The following is a 19496-nucleotide window of genomic DNA, read 5'->3' on the forward strand; positions in this document are numbered from 1 at the left end:
GTTTTTTTATCTGAGCATCTTCTTGCCTTTTTTTTTTAAACATATTCCTTCTGCTTTTTAAATTCCTATTCTTCTTAGTATTCCTCTCATTCCCTTTCTTTAATCCTTGATCCTGCTTCTGGGGCGGGGGGCAGAAGAGGAGAGGGTTGGGTTTTGGGAGAAAGGTGAAGTGACTGAAGGGACGGGAATGTCCTTGGGAGACAGCCAAGCCTGCCATGGTAACCCACAAACACACAGCCTGCACATGTCAGGGTGCCAACTGCACACCATCCACATGGGGCACTTACACATATCTTCACCCAACAGTCTCTCTCGTGTGTGTGTGTGTGTGTGTGTGTGTGTGTGTGTGTGTGTGTGTTACAGACCTCCACTCAGTCAGCCCAGGATCTCCTGGCTTCAGAAACATCTGGAGTCCTTTTCTGGTGGAACCCTTGCCCAACCCCCAGCTGGACAACCCTCTTTGTTGGTGTGGCCCCCTTCCTCAGAGGCTTGGCATTGGGAATTATCAGCCCCTGGAGAAGGCGAGTGAAGTGGGCACCTTTAGAGGGTCTTTGATCCAGAAACATTCAGAAAGACTGTGATGGTTCTCTATGTGTGTATGGCACGTACACACATCACACGCTGACACATGTGTGCACATGAGCCAGTGGGCTTGGGTCTGCAGCTCTCAAACTTCTTCCACATTGACGATGGCCCATCCACAGTCCGGTGAGGGGGTCAGTGAAAGGACTGATACCCATTTTACAGACTAGGAAGCTGAGGATGAGAAAGAGTCGTGCCTTGCTCAAAGGCAAATAAAGGCGGTAGAGCTGAGATTCAAAACCACCATCCCTACATCCTAGCCTCCAATCCTTCTATGTTTCACCGCAGCTGGAGCTTTGAGCCCCCAAGGCGGCTCAGACCAGCGGGGCTTGGATTCACGCCCCGCTACCCACCCCACGGGGTCGCGCCAAAGCCACGCCTCCCCTTGAACCGTCGTTGGGGAGAAGGGAGAAAGCGGCCACAGCGTGTCTCTTTAATGCGCGCCCCAGAGGCCCAGCGCGCCCCCGCCACTATAACTGGAGTGCATGGAGAGGGCTGCGCTCAGAGGAAGGAGGGCGGGCGCTGGGCATCCGTTGACCGACTTTTTCAAGTGCGATCTGCGCCCGTCCGGCCCACGTCCCGCCCCCATGGACCTGCCCCAGGGCGCCTACAGCTGAGGACCCGACGCCCGCCGGGCTGCGGGCCGGGCTGCACCTCGCCGCCCCAAAGGGCACCCGCGTGCTGCACAGGCTCCCCGCGCCTCTTCCCGCGGCGCTCGCCGTCGGGCGAGGGCTCCGCCGCCGCCACGCCTCGCGCCCCGCGCCACCCGCCCCATGCTGGTGCACACTTACTCCGCCATGGTAAGTAGTCTCGGGGCGCGGGATCAGGGAACCTGAGCGCCCGGACCTGCCGAACTTCCACCTCCAAAGAAATCTCGGCAGGAGGGGGCCGCAGGGACTCCGCCAGCTGCGAACCATGCGGGTGCGCGCGGGACACCGCTGTCCTAGCTCGAGGCTCCCGCGCCCGCGGGCCCCTCCGAGCTAGACCTCAGGCCCCGCGACGCCCGGGCAGGAGGGCAGCCGGATCCCCGCGAGCTGAGGACGGTCCTCTCGGGCCGGGGTCGTTCAGCTGCCAGCGGGTCGCCTAACGCGCCCCTCTCCTTCCCCAGGAGCGCCCCGACGGGTTGGGCGCAGCGGCGGGCCCGGCCCGCCTGTCGTCTCTGCCCCAGGCGGCCTACGGGCCGGCGCCACCGCTCTGCCACACGCCAGCCGCCGCCGACTTCCAGCCGCCCTACTTCCCGCCGCCCTACCCGCAGCCGCCACTGCCCTACGGCCAGGCGCCCGACGCCGCTGCAGCCTTCCCCCACCTGGCCGGGGATCCGTACGGCGGCCTGGCGCCCCTGGCACAGCCGCAACCTCCACAGGCCGCCTGGGCTGCGCCCCGCGCCGCCGCCCGCGCCCACGACGAGCCACCCAGCCTGCTGGCGCCGCCCGCCCGCGCGCTGGGCCTAGACCCGCGCCGCGACTACGCCGCCGCGGTGCCCCGGCTCCTGCACGGCCTGGCCGACGGCGCGCACGGCCTGGCCGACGCGCCCCTCGGCCTCCCTGGGCTGGCGGCGCCGCCCGGCCTAGACGACCTGCAGGTGAGGCCCGAACCGGCCGCGGGGATTTAGGACTCTGGCTGGAGGCACGGTGACGAAGGCGGGCGTCCCACTCGTCTCTCACCCTGCCACCTCTCACTCATGACTCCGAGGAGGAGCCCCAAATCTGGGTTACATGCAGCCTGTCCATTCAGGCGGCCTGGCGCTGAGTCAGTGCGCGGTGCCTGGAGGGCGGCAACCCCTGGTGGAGTCAATGGACAGAGGCTCAAACACGTCCTTAGCTCTCCGCTCGGCCACGTGGGGCATCCATGGTCCAGACCCAGTCCGCTGGGGCAGCCTGCGTCTGAAGCGGAGAGAGGCGGAGGAGTTTTCTAAGGTTCAAAATTGTTATTTCGCAGGGCAGGGTGAGGTATCCAGGGCTCCAGCCACCAGGCAGTCCTGGCCCTGTCTGTGGCTGCCCCAAGGGTAGGTGGAGAGCACTGGGCAGAGCGGACAGGACCAGGACCAGTGACTGCAGGGACTTGGGAAGTGACAGGGGACTAGGTCCATAAGCCCCCTTACCACTGCCTCTCCTATTTTCAGGCCATGGATGAGACGGGAATGAGTCTTCTGGATCAGTCCGTGATCAAGAAAGGTAAGGAACAGCATGCATCAGCCAGGGCAGAACTGGGGGACATGGTGCGGGCTCCCCTCACACAGAACCATTTTCTTCCCTGTGGAGCTTGCCTCCTCTGTGTCGCTGTCTTCTAGCCATTAGAGGGGCAGCAGAGGCTGGGGTCCTAGCCAGAGCTTGGGCAGAGGGGAGGGTCGGTGGGTTGGCCCTAGGGTCTGCCATCTAGGGTGGGCTGAGCCCATCGGACTCATTCTGCAGCAGACCCTCTGTGTGGCTTGGCCTTTTCCTACCAAGGGGAGGGTGTTCTTGTAGATCTGGAAATAATTTGCAGAACGAGTTAAACTACTTTCCTGTTTCCTAAGAGGTGGGAAAGGGGGTGCAGTTCCCATGGGTTTCCTTAAATGATTTCCACATTACAGTGCCTTACCATTTCTTAACCAGGCAAGATTTCCTTCCCAGCAGGACCTTGGGGGTCAATTAATGGGGGGGGAGGCTCAAGGTTCCCCCAGGGAATTTTCTATCCTTGCAGGAGCCTCTTTCCACATTTAGGGTTGCGGGAGTTGGTGTGTGGATATCGTGTGTTACTCTGAGTATAGGAGGGCCAGGACCTGCCTGATCCTGGATGTCCTATGTGAGTTCAGGGTCCGTACATGTCTGGTATGTTCCTTTCCTAGGTGTCTTTCTGGTATTTCTTGGCATGTAAGTGTGTTTCTGATGCTGAATGTGCAATGCATGTCTACTATGTTGGTGTATATTTCTGAGTGTTTGGGAGTCTGTGTGAGTGTGTGCGTGTGTGTGTGTGCGTGTGTGTGTCAGGGTCTTTGTCGTGTCCTGGAATTTGTTCTCTGGTTCTGAGGATCTCTGAGTATGCAAGGATCAGTTCCTGTGTGTTTTGGGAGTGTGTTTGTGTCTCTGCACTAGTAGGAGCCAGGGTTTGAGACCTGCCTCCACTGGATTTTCCAGCTGGAGGACCAAATTCTGGACATGCCAAGAAAAGGTGAGAAAGAGAGAGATCGAGATGCAGAGACAGAGGGGTCCAGGCTTTGGGCGGGCTCCATAGATTTGGGGCCGGTGCCCCAGGAGGAACTTGGTGACACACACAAGCTTGTGGTGCCTGAGGCAGGCACAGCTCCTGCAGGATTTGGCTCCAGTCATTTTTCAAGAGTGAACTCAAGCCCAGGCACTGTTTGGACTCCACGTGTTCTCACAGCGTTCTCACGGGAGACTGGGACTGAGGCTGGGGTAGGGGGGCTGGGGGTTGGACTTCTAGGAGTGGGGCTGGGTTACCAGAGCCTGAGAGTTAGTCGGACAGCGTAGAATGTGTGGGGAGTAAGAAGAAGGGACAAGCTTCACTGAACTTAGGGGAGGAGAGCCTCCAGGTGTTGGGCTGTGTCACCTGGGGACGTGGATGTGGAGAGGAAGCCCAGAACTGGCTTCCTGGAGTAGTCACTGCTGCCTTGGCTTAGTGGACTTTTTGGACTCCGTGGGAAAGCAGAGCTCTGTCTGCGGGTGGCAAGAGCCTGCCCCTGGGCTGCGTCCACCAGGAGATAGGATCATAGTCCCCGCCCCCAGTTCCCGACTCCTGCCCAGGCTGGCGGGGCTGGGGCGTGTTGCGGATGGGCTAGGCTCACTGACTCCCTGGAGGAGGCCGGACTCCCGCATTCGGCGGTAGGAGCTTGGGAACCTCTGCCCTGGGGAAGAGTAAAGGATCAGCTGGGGCTCTGGGCACCTTAAATTCCAACCCCCAGGCCAGAGCCAGGACTGGGAACTGGCTGCGAGGAGGCGCTGAATTGCCCTGAGTTGGTTTCTCTCAAAGGACATCAGCTGTCATAAATTCTGGGTCCTAGGTGTGCGCCGGAATCCCCAACAGTGGTCCCAGGACCACAATGAGGGCAGTCGGGGGTGTCGCCAGTGCGGCCCGTGGGGCCCGGCGGGGCTGATGTGGACGCTGGCGCTGCGCTGGGCGTCCGGGGCGCGGGCGTGCACACCGGCCGTACCGCGGTGCCAGCCTGTCGGTGGCCGAGCGCCGCGAGATGGAGCGCGGGGACCTGGGCGCGCCACCCCGGGCGACGAGCCACAACCTGGAGCGCGGCGGCAAAGGGCCCGGGGTGCAAGCCCGAGGCTTCCTGCGGAGGGAAGCGCCTGGTTCGCTAGCCGCGAGCTCGGCCTTCCACCCGCGCGCCGCGCCTTCGGGAGGAGAGAGGGTCAGTACTGGCGCTTTCGAGCTTTGCAAACGCCGAGGCAGAGCTGGTCCCCGAAGGTCCTCGCCTAAGGGGCCGCATGGACGAGCGACGGCGCCGAGCCGCTGCAGCTAAGCAGGTGGGCCGGCCAGAACCCGGCGCGCAGCGGGCAGTTTTCGCCTGGGACTTCCGCCGTCACTGCGGGACTCGGTGTCGTGGATTAGCGTCCTTCTTCGGCCTCAGGCCCTTCCGATGACATCGAGAGCCCCTGTAACATCCTGAAGCCCTCTGGCGCCCGCCGGAGGTAGTGGGGGACCCAGCGGCCCCCGTGGACCCTGGAATGATAGGAAGTCATTTTGGGCTCGCTGAAGCATCCGATTCCTCCAGCAGCTCCAGGCCCTGGCGGGAGGGACAGCTGAGGTTGAGGCCGGGCAGTCGAGGCCCTGGGTGCGAAATTGCAGCCACCCCGGCCCTACTCCTGAAGCCGGCTTCCTATCGCAGATGTATCGCCCGAGAGGGAAGCTTGGGAGCTCTCGAGGGTCCAGACCTTGCTTGTAAAACTTTCCATACCCCAGACACTTACTTGTCCTGGGGAGAGGGGAAGCGAAGCCTCTGCTCCGCCATACACTTCCCTGTCGGCTGCCCCTTGCAGCCACGGTGTGGGGCCGGAGGCGGCAGATGGAGCCGAGGCAGACCCAAGGAGAGGCCGGGAACCCTCCATTTTCTGCCCACGTTTGTTACCTCCAGTTTCATAACCTGCCCTAGGGACACAGGAAGCGAGCGGGACTGGTGGGGGACACACACCTGAATGGGAATATTTTCTAGCCGAGAAATGTGGTGAGGGGGATCGGTACTGGTCGTGTGAGAGCTCAGAGGAGGAGCGCTGAGTGCCTGAGGTTGGGGGCTTCCTACAGGAGAGGTTAGGACGGTCTCCGCAGGTGCTCCATGGGTGCTGGTTGAATAAATGAGTGATGGTTTTTGAGGTCTGAGCGCATCGGGAGAGAGGTTGTAGAAAGGGCGGAGCTATTTTCACCGCCCTAGGCACAGCATGTGCAAACACCTTCCACTGTGGAAAAGCCAGCGACCTTACAAAGGTTAAAATCTGCCGGGGTTTCAAGTTCTGCAGCCACAGCTGGAGGGAAAGGGTTCGGGGATGAGAACTGAGATCAATTACTCCTCCTCTCCGGGAGAGTGGGTGGTTGCCTAGTTGGGGGCGGGAACATCCCGTTTGCGGGCCCTGTGGTCCAATCTCAGGGTCTCCAGGGCAAGGGCTGAGGTAAATAGCCACCCTCTCCGCCGCTCAGCTTGGCTCTAGGGAAAGAAAGGGAGATGGGGAGGGTCTGGGCTTCCCAGTGAATCTGGGCAGGACCAGGCCTCCTGTGAGTGAGTGAAGTACTCACCTCTGAGACAAAGATTAGATAAATAATATATATATATATATATATATAAATATATAAAGTTAATTTTTTTTATTTATATAGATCTGTATGTATTTTTTTTTTTTTTTTTTTTAAGATTTATTTATTTACTTTAGAGAGGGAGAGAGAGAGAGCACATTCGTATAGCAGCGGGGAGGGGCAGGGGAAAGGGCGAAGATCCTCAAGCGGACTCCTGGCTGAGCACAGCACCCCTGCAGGGCGCAATCCCAGGACTCTGAAATCATGACCTGAGCTGAAATCAAGAGTCAGACACTTAACCAACTGAGCCACCCAGGCACCCCAGGTAAATAATGTATCTTTTTTTTTTTTAAGATTTTATTTATTTATTTGACAAACAGAGATTACAGGTAGGCAGAGAGGCAGGCAGAGAGAGAGGAGGAAGCAGGCTCCCCGCTGAGCAGAGAGCCCACTGTAGGGCTCTATCCCAGGACCCTGGGATCATGACCTGAGCCAAAGGCAGAGGCTTTAACCCACTGAGCCACGCAGGTGCCCCGTAAATAATGTATCTTAATGCAATACTTTAGTATAAGAAGTACTGCCAAAAATCCACAAGAAACAAAAATCAAGGTTTTACATAACGAGAGGATCTGACCCAGCGCTTCTACATTCCTGCCTTACTTGCCTCCCCAGAGACTGAAAACCCAGTGCCCACGCAGATAGGGTTTGGATGATAGCTGAGGGCCACATAGGACAGGACAGTGAAGGTTAGTTAGTGGGAAGGAAACTTCACCAGCAGGCCCCACTAAGGGCGACAGAGAGGCTCAAGTGGGCTGGGAAGGTCTGCCTTCCTCCAGCCGCTCCCCTCCCCCGCTCTGGGCCAGCGTACCCCAAGTGTGGGCTAAAAACACCACGTGCATCAGAATCCCTTGGAGGTGCTTATTTAGAAAATGCCAGATTTCGTGGGCACCACTCCACATCTACTGAATGAGAGTCCCTGGAAGTATGGCCCTGGAACTTGCATTTCTTAACAAATTTATTGAATTAAAATGTACAGACCTAAAAAAATCACCCATCTAAGAGTATGATTCAATGATTTTTAGTAATTTATAGAGTTGTGTAGTCATTACCACAATCAGTCTTTTTTTTTTTTTTTTTAAGATTTCATGTATTTATTTGACAGAAAGAGCACACAAGCAGGGAGAGCGGGAGACGGAGAAGCAGGCTCCCAGCTGAGCAGAGAGCCTGACATGGGGTTGATCCCAGGACCTTCCCAGGACGCTTAACAGACTGAGCCATTCAGGTGCCCCTACCACAATCAGTCTTAAGACATTTCCATCATCCCCTAAAATTCCTCCATTCCTATTTGTAGTTAATTCTCATTCCCACCCCAAGCCTTAGGCAACCACTGATCTGCTTTCTTTCTATATATTTGCATAATCTGGACATGTTATATCAACGGAATAAATAAAGATGCCCACAGGTGCATCTCTCCTTTTACTCAGCATAATGTTTTCAAGTTTCGTCTGTGTCATAGCAGGTGTGAGTAGCCCCCTTTCTTCGTGTTGCTGTGTAGGCCTCCACTGTGCGCTTGAAACACATTTTGTGTATCCATTCGTCAGCTGACGGACACTTGGGTTGTGCCCACTTTTTGGCTCCTGTGAATAATGCTGCTCCAATCATTCACATACATGTCTTTGCGTGGACGTGGGTCCTCATGGCTCTTAGGTCAATTCCGGTGGATGAAATTGCTGGATGTTATGGTAAGTTTGTGTTTAATTTCTTAAGAGACTGGCATGCTGTTTTCTAACGGGACTGTTCTGTTTTACATTTCTACTAGCAACAGCGCGAGAGGGTTCTTCACCTACACTTGATATTATCTTATCTTTTTTTTTTAAAGATTTATTTATTTATCTTAGAGAGAGGGAACCAAGGAGCATGAGTGGGAGGGGCAGAGGGAGAGGGAGAGAGAATCAGATGCCCCACTGAGCGCAGAGCCTCACTTGGGGCTCCATCCCAGGACCCATGAGATCACGACCCAAGCCAAAACCAAGAGTCAAACGCTTAACCGACTGTGCCACCCAGGCACCCCACTGTTGTCTGTCTTTTTTACAATAGCTCTTGTGGTAGTACCTCAGTATGTTTTGATTTGTATTTCCCTAATAACTAATGATGTTGAGCACTTTTTCACGTACTTATTACCCATCCATTTGTCATTTTTAGTGAGCTATCTATTCACATATTTTGACCTTTTTCCAGTTGGGCTGTTTATCTTATTATAGAATTACAAGAATTCTTTACATATTCTGGACATGCATCCTTGATCAGACATGTGATTTTCAAATGTTTTCTTAAAGTTGATGGCTTGTCTTTTTTGGCAGTACCTTTGAGGTGCAAGGATGTTTAATTTTCCTGAAGTCCACTTTATCATTATTTTCTTTTGTGGCTCATGCTTTTAGGGTTGAATCCAGGAACTCCTTCCCCAGCCCAAGAGCACAGAGATTTTTCTCCTATGTTTTCTTCTAGACAGAATTCAAATTGTAGTCAGTTTTCTGGGAGAATCTTTTGTACTTTCCCCAGATTCTGTGGTCAGACCATATCTACCACCTGTGGACGGAGTGTGTAGACAAGTGTGTGGGTTTGTCTGACAGGTTGAACAACTAGGAGCTCTTGCATCTGTAGTGTCTTGGCTTCTGCTTGTGTAATGGGGGGGTAGGCAGTGGGGACACCATGAGTAGACCATTCAGCCCCAGGAATCACTGTGGTGTGGGAGACAAACACCAGTGTTCCTGCTTTGCAGTCTGTGCTAGTTTAATTCCTGCCTCCATGACTGTCCCTTTCTTGTGCCATCCACTTCTCTAACTTTGGGTCCCATTGCTCTTGCCATTGAGGGAAGAGGCTCTGAGGAAAAGGGGAAGGACAAGCGGGGGGCGGGGACTGAGGAGGGGAGCAGCAGAGTCTGTTCCTCCATATCCAGACATACATCCACCTGTCATACACCTACACTTAGCAGCACCTGTATTTGCATACCTTGGGCAAACACTCCATGTTTAACTATATGGACAGGATCAGGAGCCCTTGCAGGTACCCGTATACATGTGGCCACATCCCTGCAAAACTCAGGGGGGCAGAAACTCTGTCTGCATGTATAGCTGGGACCCAGTCTTGTTCAGTGAGTAAGTGTGCACATGCACAGTCTGGCCTTCAGTGCTCTGTCCATGACAGGCATCGCGGTGTGTGTGGTCATTTTTGTGACTTGCATTGATCTCTGTCTGCATGTGCACAAACAGCCTCATGCAGCCTTGGTCTCCCTCCCCTCATACAGAGCCTGGCCTCAGGGAGCACCTGGTTTGGGATGGAGGAGGCTGCTGGAGGAGAGAATTTTCTGTTCCTTCTGACTGCTTTCTCTGGCTAGGGGTCATGGGAAGGAGAACGGTCATTCTGCCCTTCTTTTTATTTACTTATTTTTTTAAAAAAGATTTTATTTATTTATTTGACAGAGAGAGCGCACAAGCAGGGGGAGTGGCAGGCAGAGGGAGAGGGGGAAGCAGGCTCCCCTGCTGAGCAAGGAGCCCGATGTGGGGCTCCATCCCAGGACCCTGGGATCATGACCTGAGCCAGAGACAGATGCTTAACTGACTGAGCCATCCAGGCACCCCCCCTTTTTTAAAGGCTTCTTTTTAGTTTTAATTTATCAATTTGTAGGTTTTTTTTTTAAGTCAAGCTTGAGGTATAAGTAACATTACGTCTGCATTTATTTACATTTTGACAAATATAAACATTGGTCATGTAACCACTACGATATAGAGTAGTCCCATCGCCCCAAAGAAGTACCCTCCAGAGAGAGGGACACAGGTGAAGAGGGAACCACGTACAGGCCTGGGAAACATGGAGCAGGAGGTGGGCATGGCTCCCATTGTCTGTCTGTCTCGTGTCAGTGTGTCTGTTGAGTTAGGACGACTCTGCTCCTCACTCTGGGAGGGGGCTGGGACTAAGAAATGGGCAGCGAGGCAGGGTGGAGCCCAGAGCAGCATCAGAGACTGTTTCTAATTAAAACATTGATTTTTGTTACCAGGTCTTTTTTACATTAATTTTTATTTTTCAAGATACTGCATTAAAGGAGCACCTTGGTCGTGTAGTCGGTTAAGCGTCCGACTCTTGTTTTCGGCTCAGGTCCTGATCTCAGGGTCGTGAGATTGAGCCCAGAGCAGGGCTCTGTGCTGATGGTGGAGTTGGCTTAAGGTTCTCTCTCTCTGCCCCTCCCCTCCTCAAATGTATATTGCATTAAAATACTGTTTATCTTGCTTGCTGAGTTTTTGGTGCCTCCTTAGATTTTTGCCCCCAAGGCGAGTGCCTCACTTGCCTCTCCCTCGTTGGTCCTGCTCTGGGAACAGAGACTTGCCTGGGGTAGAATGTGTGCTGTTCATTCCCTCCACATTCTGCCCTTTTCCTCTTCTTCCACTTGCCCCATCTGTGACCTCTTGGCCCCTCCCTGGTACCTGAAGGGGGACCCAGGGAGGAAGGGCTGTTTTACTACCCATCGCTAAGACAGGGACGAGGTTCTCCCGATGCCCACCCTCTCCCCCAGTCTGGGCTGTGGGCCATCACTCTTCTGCCCATTTCAGGTCTCCACTCATTTATCCCACATGCACTGAGGCCCACTTGACCTTGATGAGGTCAGGGCTGGAGGGTGAGAGGGGCTGGGGTCGTGGGCCCAGAAAGTAGCCAGGAATCTTTGCACCAGTGCCCGGTGGCCACACTGCGGCTTGGGGAGGAGGGGTCTGCTCAGGAATACGGAGACAGTGAGCCCTTCTGTGGGGCCCAAAGAGCTAGCGTGCTGGCGTTCCCCCACCCCAGGTGGCATGGCACATCATTCACTGGGTCCCTTGTGGCCTATGCTGGCTTTTTAAATTTTTGAATCGGTTGCCAAGGTTTAAAAATCCAGAATTCACAGAGAAATCCAGCATCCTGGTTTCATCAGCAAACAAATAACGCGGGAGTTCTGGCAATGTTGGTGTGTCCTGCATGGTAACCCCCAGCCAAGCAGCGGCTTCCTGTAGGGCAGCACCTGTCCCCCACAGGCTTCCTCATTACCCCTCTTTGAGTTCTAGAGCTGTGCTGTCCATGGTGGGAGCCATCAGGCACGTGTGGCTGTTGGGCACCTGAAATGTGGCAAGTCCGAATTTAGATGGGCGGGAGATGTAAAATAGGCATTAGATTTTGAAGGCTAAGTACAAGGGAAGAATGTAAAATAGCTCATTAATAATCTTTAAAATATTGATGACATGTTTCCACGATAGTATTTTTGACACACTGGGGTAAATAAAATATGTTAAAATTAACCTCACATTTCTTTTTACTTTTTTAAAATGGAGCTACCAGAACATTTAAATTTAAATTTATATTCTATGTATATATATAATGTGTGTGTGTGTGTGTATATACTATATATATAGAACATAGTATATATATAATATAGTATATTTCTGTTCGTCAGAGCCTAAAGGACAGATGGGGGACCAGGGAAGAGGGGTAGACAGCCGCGAGAACACAAAATGGGCAAAGGAGAGCATTCCATGGACAGTGCTAGGAGGACTAAGGATGTGAACTTCGGAGTCTGTGATCAGAGTTCAAGACCCATTTCTGCTTCCTACTTGCTGTGCCATCCATCTGAACCTCTCTGAACTTTTAGTTTCTCCAACTTGAAATGGGGATGGAGAACAGCATCTGCCTCCCAGAGCTGTTTGTGTAAAACACTTGGTGTACAGTTGGCACTCGCTGAAGGATAGGCCACCTCATCCTGTCCAGCTCTGACACTGGGATCTGATTCGAGGGGCAGTGATGGCCATCGATGGGTGTCAGTGTGGAGAGTGATGTGTTTCAGAAAGATCCTTTGGGGTGGGGGCAGGGAGACCAGCACAGAGCTGCCCCGAATTTCAGATGAGAAGTGAGTGTCTGTGCATGTGTAAAGAAGTGGCTGCGTCATCTGGGGCCCGTGGAGAAAGGAGAGCCGCAGGACACAGTAACAGAAGGGATGTGGCGGGAGGGGGCAGTATGGAGGGCATCACTGAGGTTTCCGGCCAGGTGTCCTGATGGAGGGTGGGATTCCGCACATCCAGAGAAATCCAGGAAAAGCAGAGGGGCTCTGCCTGGCTGGGAACCCGCAGGCCTTGCTTACCTCCGCATTCGCAGCCCACAGGGCTCAGTGAGTAATGGCTGAATGGCTGGAGGGCTCCTGCCTTTGAGACCGCAGTCCAGGGCTTGTAACTGGTTCTCATTCTAGCAGCTGTGTGATCTCAGGCACACTATTTCACCTCTCTGGGCTTCAGTCTCCCCATCTGTAAAATGGGAATAGTAAACATAGCCCCCTCCCGGGTTGTTCCGGGGACTCAGCGACATGATCCGTGTAAAGTACATAGGGCAGTGAGTGCCCAGTTAACTGCTGGTCTCCGGCTTCCCACTTAGTCCCTCCCGGTACAGACACACAAGGACTGCCTTCTCTCCTGCTTTCCCAAGGCTCTCACTTCCTTGTAGGAAGAGAAGCCCAGGTGGAAGCAAGTTCCTTGATTATTCTCTCCTCCCTTTGAGGCCAGGCAGGAGGATGGAGGTTAGACCACAGAGAGAACTTTCTTTTAGGGCCAAGAGTATCCAAGTGGGGGGGCACCTGGGTGGCTCAGTGGGTTAAGCCGCTGCCTTCGGCTCAGGTCATGATCTCAGGGTCCTGGGATCGAGTCCTGCATCGGGCTCTCTGCTTGGCGGGGGGCCTGCTTCCCTCCCTCTCTCTGCCTGCCTCTCTGTCTACTTGTGATCTCTCTCTGTCAAATAAATAAATAAAAATAAAAATCTAAAAAAAAAAAAAAAAAGAGTATCCAAGTGGGGTTGTTTTGTTTGTTTGTTTGTTTGTTTGTTTGTTTTCAAGTAGGCTCCACGACCAGCGTGGAGTCCAACACGGGGCTTGAACTCACAACCCTGAGATCAAGATCTGAGCTGAGATCAAGCGTCAGACACTTTACCGACTGAGCCACCCAGGTTTTAGAAAATTAACTTCTCAGAGTCCCTTCCCTGTCCTACACAGATTAGTGGACTGAGAGCTCTTGGGCAGGGGCCTGTGGGGGTGTATCTCTTTATTCCTGTCTCTTTGAGCATCCCACGGTGACTCGGCAGCCAGGGGGCCAGGGCCAGAGGCCTAATGGGGCCATAACCTTCCTGCACCCAGGATGTGGAATCCCAAAGTCCCCAGGCCTTCACTGATCTGGGGTGGTGGCACGTGAGGGTCATAAGCAGGTAGGGGGAGCTGAGGACTCCTTGCGTTTGTGCAAACCTAGCTGGGCCCTGCGGCAGTGACCCAGAGCTCCTGCCTCTGCATTTGTGGCTCTCTCTTGGATTGCACTTGCCCAGACTCCAGGACTCTGCAGAGGCTGTTTGAGTTAACAGCGCACCAGCCTGACTCAGAAAAGGGAACCCAGGTGCAGGAGCCAGACTACTCCGGGTTGTTTCCACCACCCCGTTAGCTGAGTGGACTTGGGTGAGTCGCGATAAACTCCGTGTGCCTCAGTCTCTTCCTCTGTAAAGCAGGGACAATAGAACTGCCCTCTGAGAGGCGCTGGGATGGTTCGATGTGGCTGCGTGCCCAGCATGTGGCCCGGTGCCCAGGACACAGTCAGCGCTTCCTCAGTGCTCCCGCTCCACAGCTGGCCAGCGTCCGCGTCCTGCGGTCCCCGGCTCAGTGTCGTCTCTCTCCCCCTTGCCCTTGCTTCCATTCTGCAGTCCCCATCCCCTCCAAAGCCAGCAGCCTCTCGGCCCTCTCACTGGCCAAAGACAGCCTGGTTGGTGGCATCACGAACCCCAGTGAGGTCTTCTGCTCCGTGCCAGGCCGGCTCTCGCTGCTCAGCTCAACGTCCAAGTACAAGGTGACCGTGGGGGAGGTCCAGCGGCGACTCTCATCTCCCGAGTGCCTCAATGCTTCCCTGCTAGGCGGTGTCCTTCGCAGGTAGGACGGCCAGCCCACACAGTTCCCTGCCCAAATCCATGGTCATTTCAGACCATCTCTGGGGCGCAGAGAGGGGCCCGCCTCACGCCAGGCCACGCCTCCTCTCCATCTCTGTCTCCTTAGGGAACTGTGCATGTTCTGGAGGCAGGCCCCGGTCTCCAGCAGCTCCCACAGGTGTGTGGGCTCGGGGGTGGGGGTGGACAAAGAAGGCCGATCACAGAGAAAGGACGGAGGACTGACCTGTGTTGGGCAGGACGGACCAGGCTGAGGCTGGTGAAGAGAGGGGGCCATCTTCATCCTTTGCCCCAAGAACGGGACCCCAGGACCCAAGGCCCACTCCCTGCAGAACACAGGCCTCTCTGGTGTGTGTGTGTTTTGAGGTCTGTGGTTTGTCTTCATAGCTGGGTGTGCGTCTCTCTCTGTGCACGTCCTAATGCCCTGGTGGGGCTAGAAGTGTTGATGTGTGTGAGGAGGGAATGTGCATGTGGGTGTGTGCGAGTGCATGCATGCACGTGTGTGTGTGTGTGTGTGTGTGTGTGTGTGTGTGTGTGGTATAGGGGACAGTCAGGCGTATATGTCTCCATGAATGTGATTTTCTTGTGTTGCATTGGCTAGAGTGTGTCCTCCTCTGTGTGACTGCATGTACTTCTAGGGATAGACATATGTATGTTTACACGTCTGCAGCTCCGTGTCAAGGCTGCATTTGTGCAGGGGTGAGGGTGTCTCTATTCCCGGTCTCTTTGAACACCCCAGAGGGGCTTGTGTGAGTCCGTGAGTGTCTGTACATCTGTCCCTGGGATCCTGGTTCGGTGTGACCTGTGCTTCTGCACCTGTGTGTCCCTCAGGGCCTGAGTCTGCGTGTCTCTGTGCGTCTGACGATTGTGGTGTGTGTGTGTGTCCTTATCGCTCTCAGTGTGTGTTCGTCTGTGTGCCTGTTTATCTGTGTGTCCCTGGGTGACTGTGTGTGTCCCTGTGTATCTCTGCATGTCATTCTGTGTGTCCCTGGATAGCTGTGTATGGCTCGGCTGGAGTGCTAAGGCACCTCAAGATTCTGGCCTATCTTTCCCTACCCAGGCTGTCCTCGCTGCTGTTGAGAGGATTAGAGGGAATTGAGCGGCTCTGGGAGCTGGGTGCTAGGCCCCCCAACCCCACCTTGGCTACGAAGTCAGTGAGGTTAGAAAGAGATTGGGACGAGGCTGAAAGAGGCCCCAGAGCATTCCCAGGGCCAGACCCCAGCTTCAGCAGGGGCAGGTGGGGCAGCAAGGGCCTGTTGGGGCCACTTAGCCATAGGCTTCTTTCTTGTCTTCATAGTGTGTGTCTGTCTCTCTCTGTGCACGTCAAGGGCCAAGTCCAAGAATGGGGGCCGCTGTCTGCGGGAACGGCTGGAGAAGATTGGGCTCAACCTGCCAGCTGGCCGTCGCAAGGCCGCCAATGTGACACTTCTGACGTCGCTCGTGGAGGGTGAGTGAGGCCTGAGGGTGAGTGTGAGTGTGAGTATGCGGGAACCTGTGTCACCCAGTGGGGCTGTGTGACTGTCCCTAACACTGTCATGTATAAGGAAGGGGTGTGTGTGATACATGTGTATAGTCTTTATGTGTCTGGGCACGTGCACACGTTTGTGTGTGTGGGTTTGTGGAGGGTTGGAGAGGAGTGGCCAGTGTTTGGGTGGGGTGAAGGGATGAGGGGGTGAGAGTCTCTTCCCTGGAGGCTGGGGACTCTGGGCTCGCTCACATTGAGCCCAGGCTCTGGGATACACAGTGGGCTCAGCGGCCACCCATGAGCTTAGAGCTCATCCCCTATGGTCCCAATGGAGGGCAGCGGGCTTGGGGCTGAGGCTGCGCTGGGAGGGAAACCAGAGGAAGTATCTATAGGAGGGGGTGGGGTAGAATGACTCCCAGCCAGGGGGAGGGAGGTTCAAGGCCAGGCTCCAGACTCAAAGGTATTCAGGGCTCTGCCTCTCCTCCCCGCCAGGAGAGGCCGTGCACCTGGCCCGAGACTTTGGCTACGTCTGCGAGACTGAGTTCCCAGCCAAGGCAGCCGCTGAGTACCTGTGCCGCCAGCATGCAGACCCCGGGGAGCTTCACAGCCGCAAGAGCATGCTGCTGGCCGCCAAGTGAGTGAGGGTGCCCCGCGGGGGTGCTCTGGGGCACTGTGCACCAGGCACACGGAGGGGCAGCGCAGACGCACACACCGGGCAGGGGCACTGTGGACGCCACTCACGAGCACACGTGATGTACGATTGGCACCACATGTGGGCACAGAGAGGCATCTCGTGGGGCCCGCCACGGGGCACACGAGGACATGCAAACATACCTGGGTTCTGTGCATCAGCAAAACCAGAGTCACTGCCCCATGGCGTCACCACCCCCATTCCCACCACGGTGGTCTTGCTCCCCCCGCCCCCTTGCCTGAGCCTTGCCCATCAGCCCTTCTGCTCCGGCGACTTCCATCAGGGCACCAGTGCTCACCCAGCCACAAGTTGGCCCTCCCTTGTCCTTACTTCACAAGTGACCCCCTTCGAGTCCTGTTGGGGGCTCCCCCACTGCCACTCCCACGCTGCCGCCTCAGCTCTGGCCTGCTGATCTCACTCCTGGACTTCATCCCAGTGCTCCCCTGTTCCCCCAGCGTTCCTGCACGTGTCCTTCTCCCCTGCCCAAGAATCTTCAGTGACTCCCCGCCTGCCCCATTGATTTTCAAACTAGGTTCGCTGGGGATGCTTTAGGGCCTGTTTAATGAACTGGTATTCCATTCAGATTTAGTTTTTAGAAGGGTCCCATTGCAAGAAAAGACAGAGAGAGGGAAGAAGAGGAAGTCTAGACTCCTTGGAGGGCCCCACAATCTGGCGGGCACAAACCCCAACCACTGAGACTGACCTTCTCGCTGTCCCCTGCCCTCATGTCTGCTGCTTAGAATACCATCTGGTCCCCCATCTAAGGCAGTCCTAATACAGTCAGATCCCACCTCCGCCCTCGTCCTCTGGGACTTTCTCAGGCTCCTGAGGCAGAAGTGGAATCACAAACTCAAGGGACGGCCCTGTCTCATGGGACCTTTGAGGCTGTTCTTATCATTGCTGGAGAAACATATCCAGGGCAGGGCTCCCCTCACCCATGAGTCCTCTAACTCATCAAGACGTCCTGCGGCTCAGTCATGTGTAAAATGCTGACTGGGTTCCATGGCGATGCAAAGGTGAGACAGGGGTACATCCTCCTGCCTGAGCCCCATGCAGGATGCAAAGAAACGGCTAATGGCCACAAACTGGAACAAGAGTCGGATCCCAGCTTCGTCACCTGGACAGGCCAGCCAACCTATCTGAAACCAACTTTCGTATGTGATAAGGATGATGATGACTGTGTAGGTTTGTTGTGAGGACTCAGATGAGGTGGCCAGTGGTTGGCACAGCCTCTAGGCCTCACTTCACGGTCACTGCCAGCATTGGTTCAGCTGGTCATTGTTCCCTAATTACTTCAGAGACAAAGCTCTGTGAAGAATTGGGTATTTGGGATGGGAGTGGCTGAGGGGATCAAGGCAAGTTTCCTGGATAAGGTAGTAGAGCTGGACTTTGAACGTGGTCAGGACATCCACGGGAAGAGACTATAGGGTATTGGCAAAGCCCGTTCACTAGCTGTGTGATATTGGGCAAGTCAGTCAGTGTCTCTGAATCAGCTTCCTTTTCTGTAGAATGGGTATGATCATCATTTGCAGACTTTTGACAGGGTGAGCAATCATAAATACATAAACATTGTCACACACACAATAGGTTCTTCTCTAGGCTCAGAATTTTGTCCTCTAACCCCCACCCTCCTTCTCCCACCAGGCAGATCTGCAAGGAGTTTGCAGACTTGATGGCTCAGGACCGCTCCCCGTTGGGCAACAGCCGCCCAGCACTCATCCTGGAGCCTGGAGTACAGAGCTGCCTGACACACTTTAGCCTCCTCACCCATGGCTTTGGTGGGCCCGCCATCTGTGCTGCCCTTACTGCCTTCCAGAACTACTTGCTGGAGTCACTCAAGGGCCTGGACAAGATGTTTCTAAGCGGTACGGGCAGTGGGCACGGTGACGCCAAGGCTTCAGAGAAGGATGCCAAGCACCGGAAGTAACTGTCTCCGCTACCTCATCCCAAAGAGGTTGCCAAGGCCTGAAATGAGGCCTTAGATCCTGGGAGTGGGCCCGAAAGGATTAAAAGGCAGAGCTTGTGTCAGGCCAGAAAGAGAACATTCATCTCAAGACCCCTGAGTGAGAGGTTGGAGAAGCGGACGTGGCTTCTCTTTGGCCGTTTGTCGAGAAGGGCCCAGAGCTCTGCCACGTGTGTGCAGTTTTCTGACCCTTAATTGCTGGTAAGTGCTTGGATAGGAATGGCATGGAGAAGCCTGGTCTTGAGGCTGAGCCCCGTGCATCAGGGTGCCTGGGCAGCAGTGGATTCTCCTAGAGGCCACGGCCTTGATGTTTTTACTTATGGCTGGGGGGAAATTGTTAACAAACCAGATGTGTTGAGGAGCTGGCATCCCTCACCCCAGCATCTCCAACCCCCAGAAAGGGGGTGCTGGTGAGAGGCCCCCGTGGGTCCTGGAACCATCCCACTTGGGGAGAAGTGGGCAGGGGAAGCCCTCAAGGAGCAAAGATAAAGCACACATTGTAGAACTTGAATCCAGGCTGCATGTCACAGTCCTCTTGCTGTCTGTCCTATTTATTTATGTATGTTGTAATTAAATTTGAAAGTCTAAAAATGTCAAATGCAACTTATTTATCCTGAGTTGAGGATTCTTGTTTCATTGTTTTCTGCTTTATGCACCAAGATGTCCAGCTGGACCAAGATGGAGAGGGTGTGTTTGCTCACAAAGGGCTGAGGGAGGGCCGGGGTGCTTGGGGAAGAAAGATTATGTCAGAGATCATGAGGTTTTCACGAAGATTTTGTATTTGCTGTTGTTTCTCTTGACCTTATAATCGATGTACCTCTTTGGCTCTCCGACTGCTTTTTCATTCTCTTAATAAAATTTTTTCACTGGGTATAAAACCTCCCTGTCCTTCTTCAGCCCAGGCCTAGATTGGCCTCTCAAGTGGGGAGGGGCCTCTGAGGGAGAAATCATAGGCGGGGGCTGTGGGTACCAGGGTGTGTTGGGGGGCTGCAGATAGTGTATCTGTCTGCTTCATCAGTGTGGCTGTCATTTCTGTGTGTGTGTGTGTGTGTGTGTGTGTGTGTGTGTGTGTGTGTGTGTGT

At 54.6% G+C, this 19496-nt stretch overlaps 1 protein-coding gene across 1 annotated transcript; it reads left to right on the plus strand.

Moving 5' to 3' along the window:
• Positions 1 to 1355: 1355 nt before the first annotated feature.
• On the plus strand, positions 1356 to 18378 carry LOC111143528 (transcription factor AP-2 epsilon). The gene is made up of 7 exons (XM_022497342.1): positions 1356 to 1382; positions 1691 to 2164; positions 2705 to 2756; positions 14059 to 14281; positions 15624 to 15742; positions 16253 to 16394; positions 18096 to 18378. Exons 1-7 carry the CDS (start codon positions 1356 to 1358, stop codon positions 18376 to 18378), a joined length of 1320 nt encoding a protein of 439 aa, XP_022353050.1.
• The last annotated feature ends 1118 nt before the right edge of the window (positions 18379 to 19496 follow it).

This window comes from Enhydra lutris, unplaced genomic scaffold (assembly GCF_002288905.1).
Source record: "Enhydra lutris kenyoni isolate GAN:26980312 unplaced genomic scaffold, ASM228890v2 scaffoldscaffold9, whole genome shotgun sequence".
Taxonomy (NCBI): Eukaryota; Metazoa; Chordata; class Mammalia; order Carnivora; family Mustelidae; genus Enhydra; species Enhydra lutris.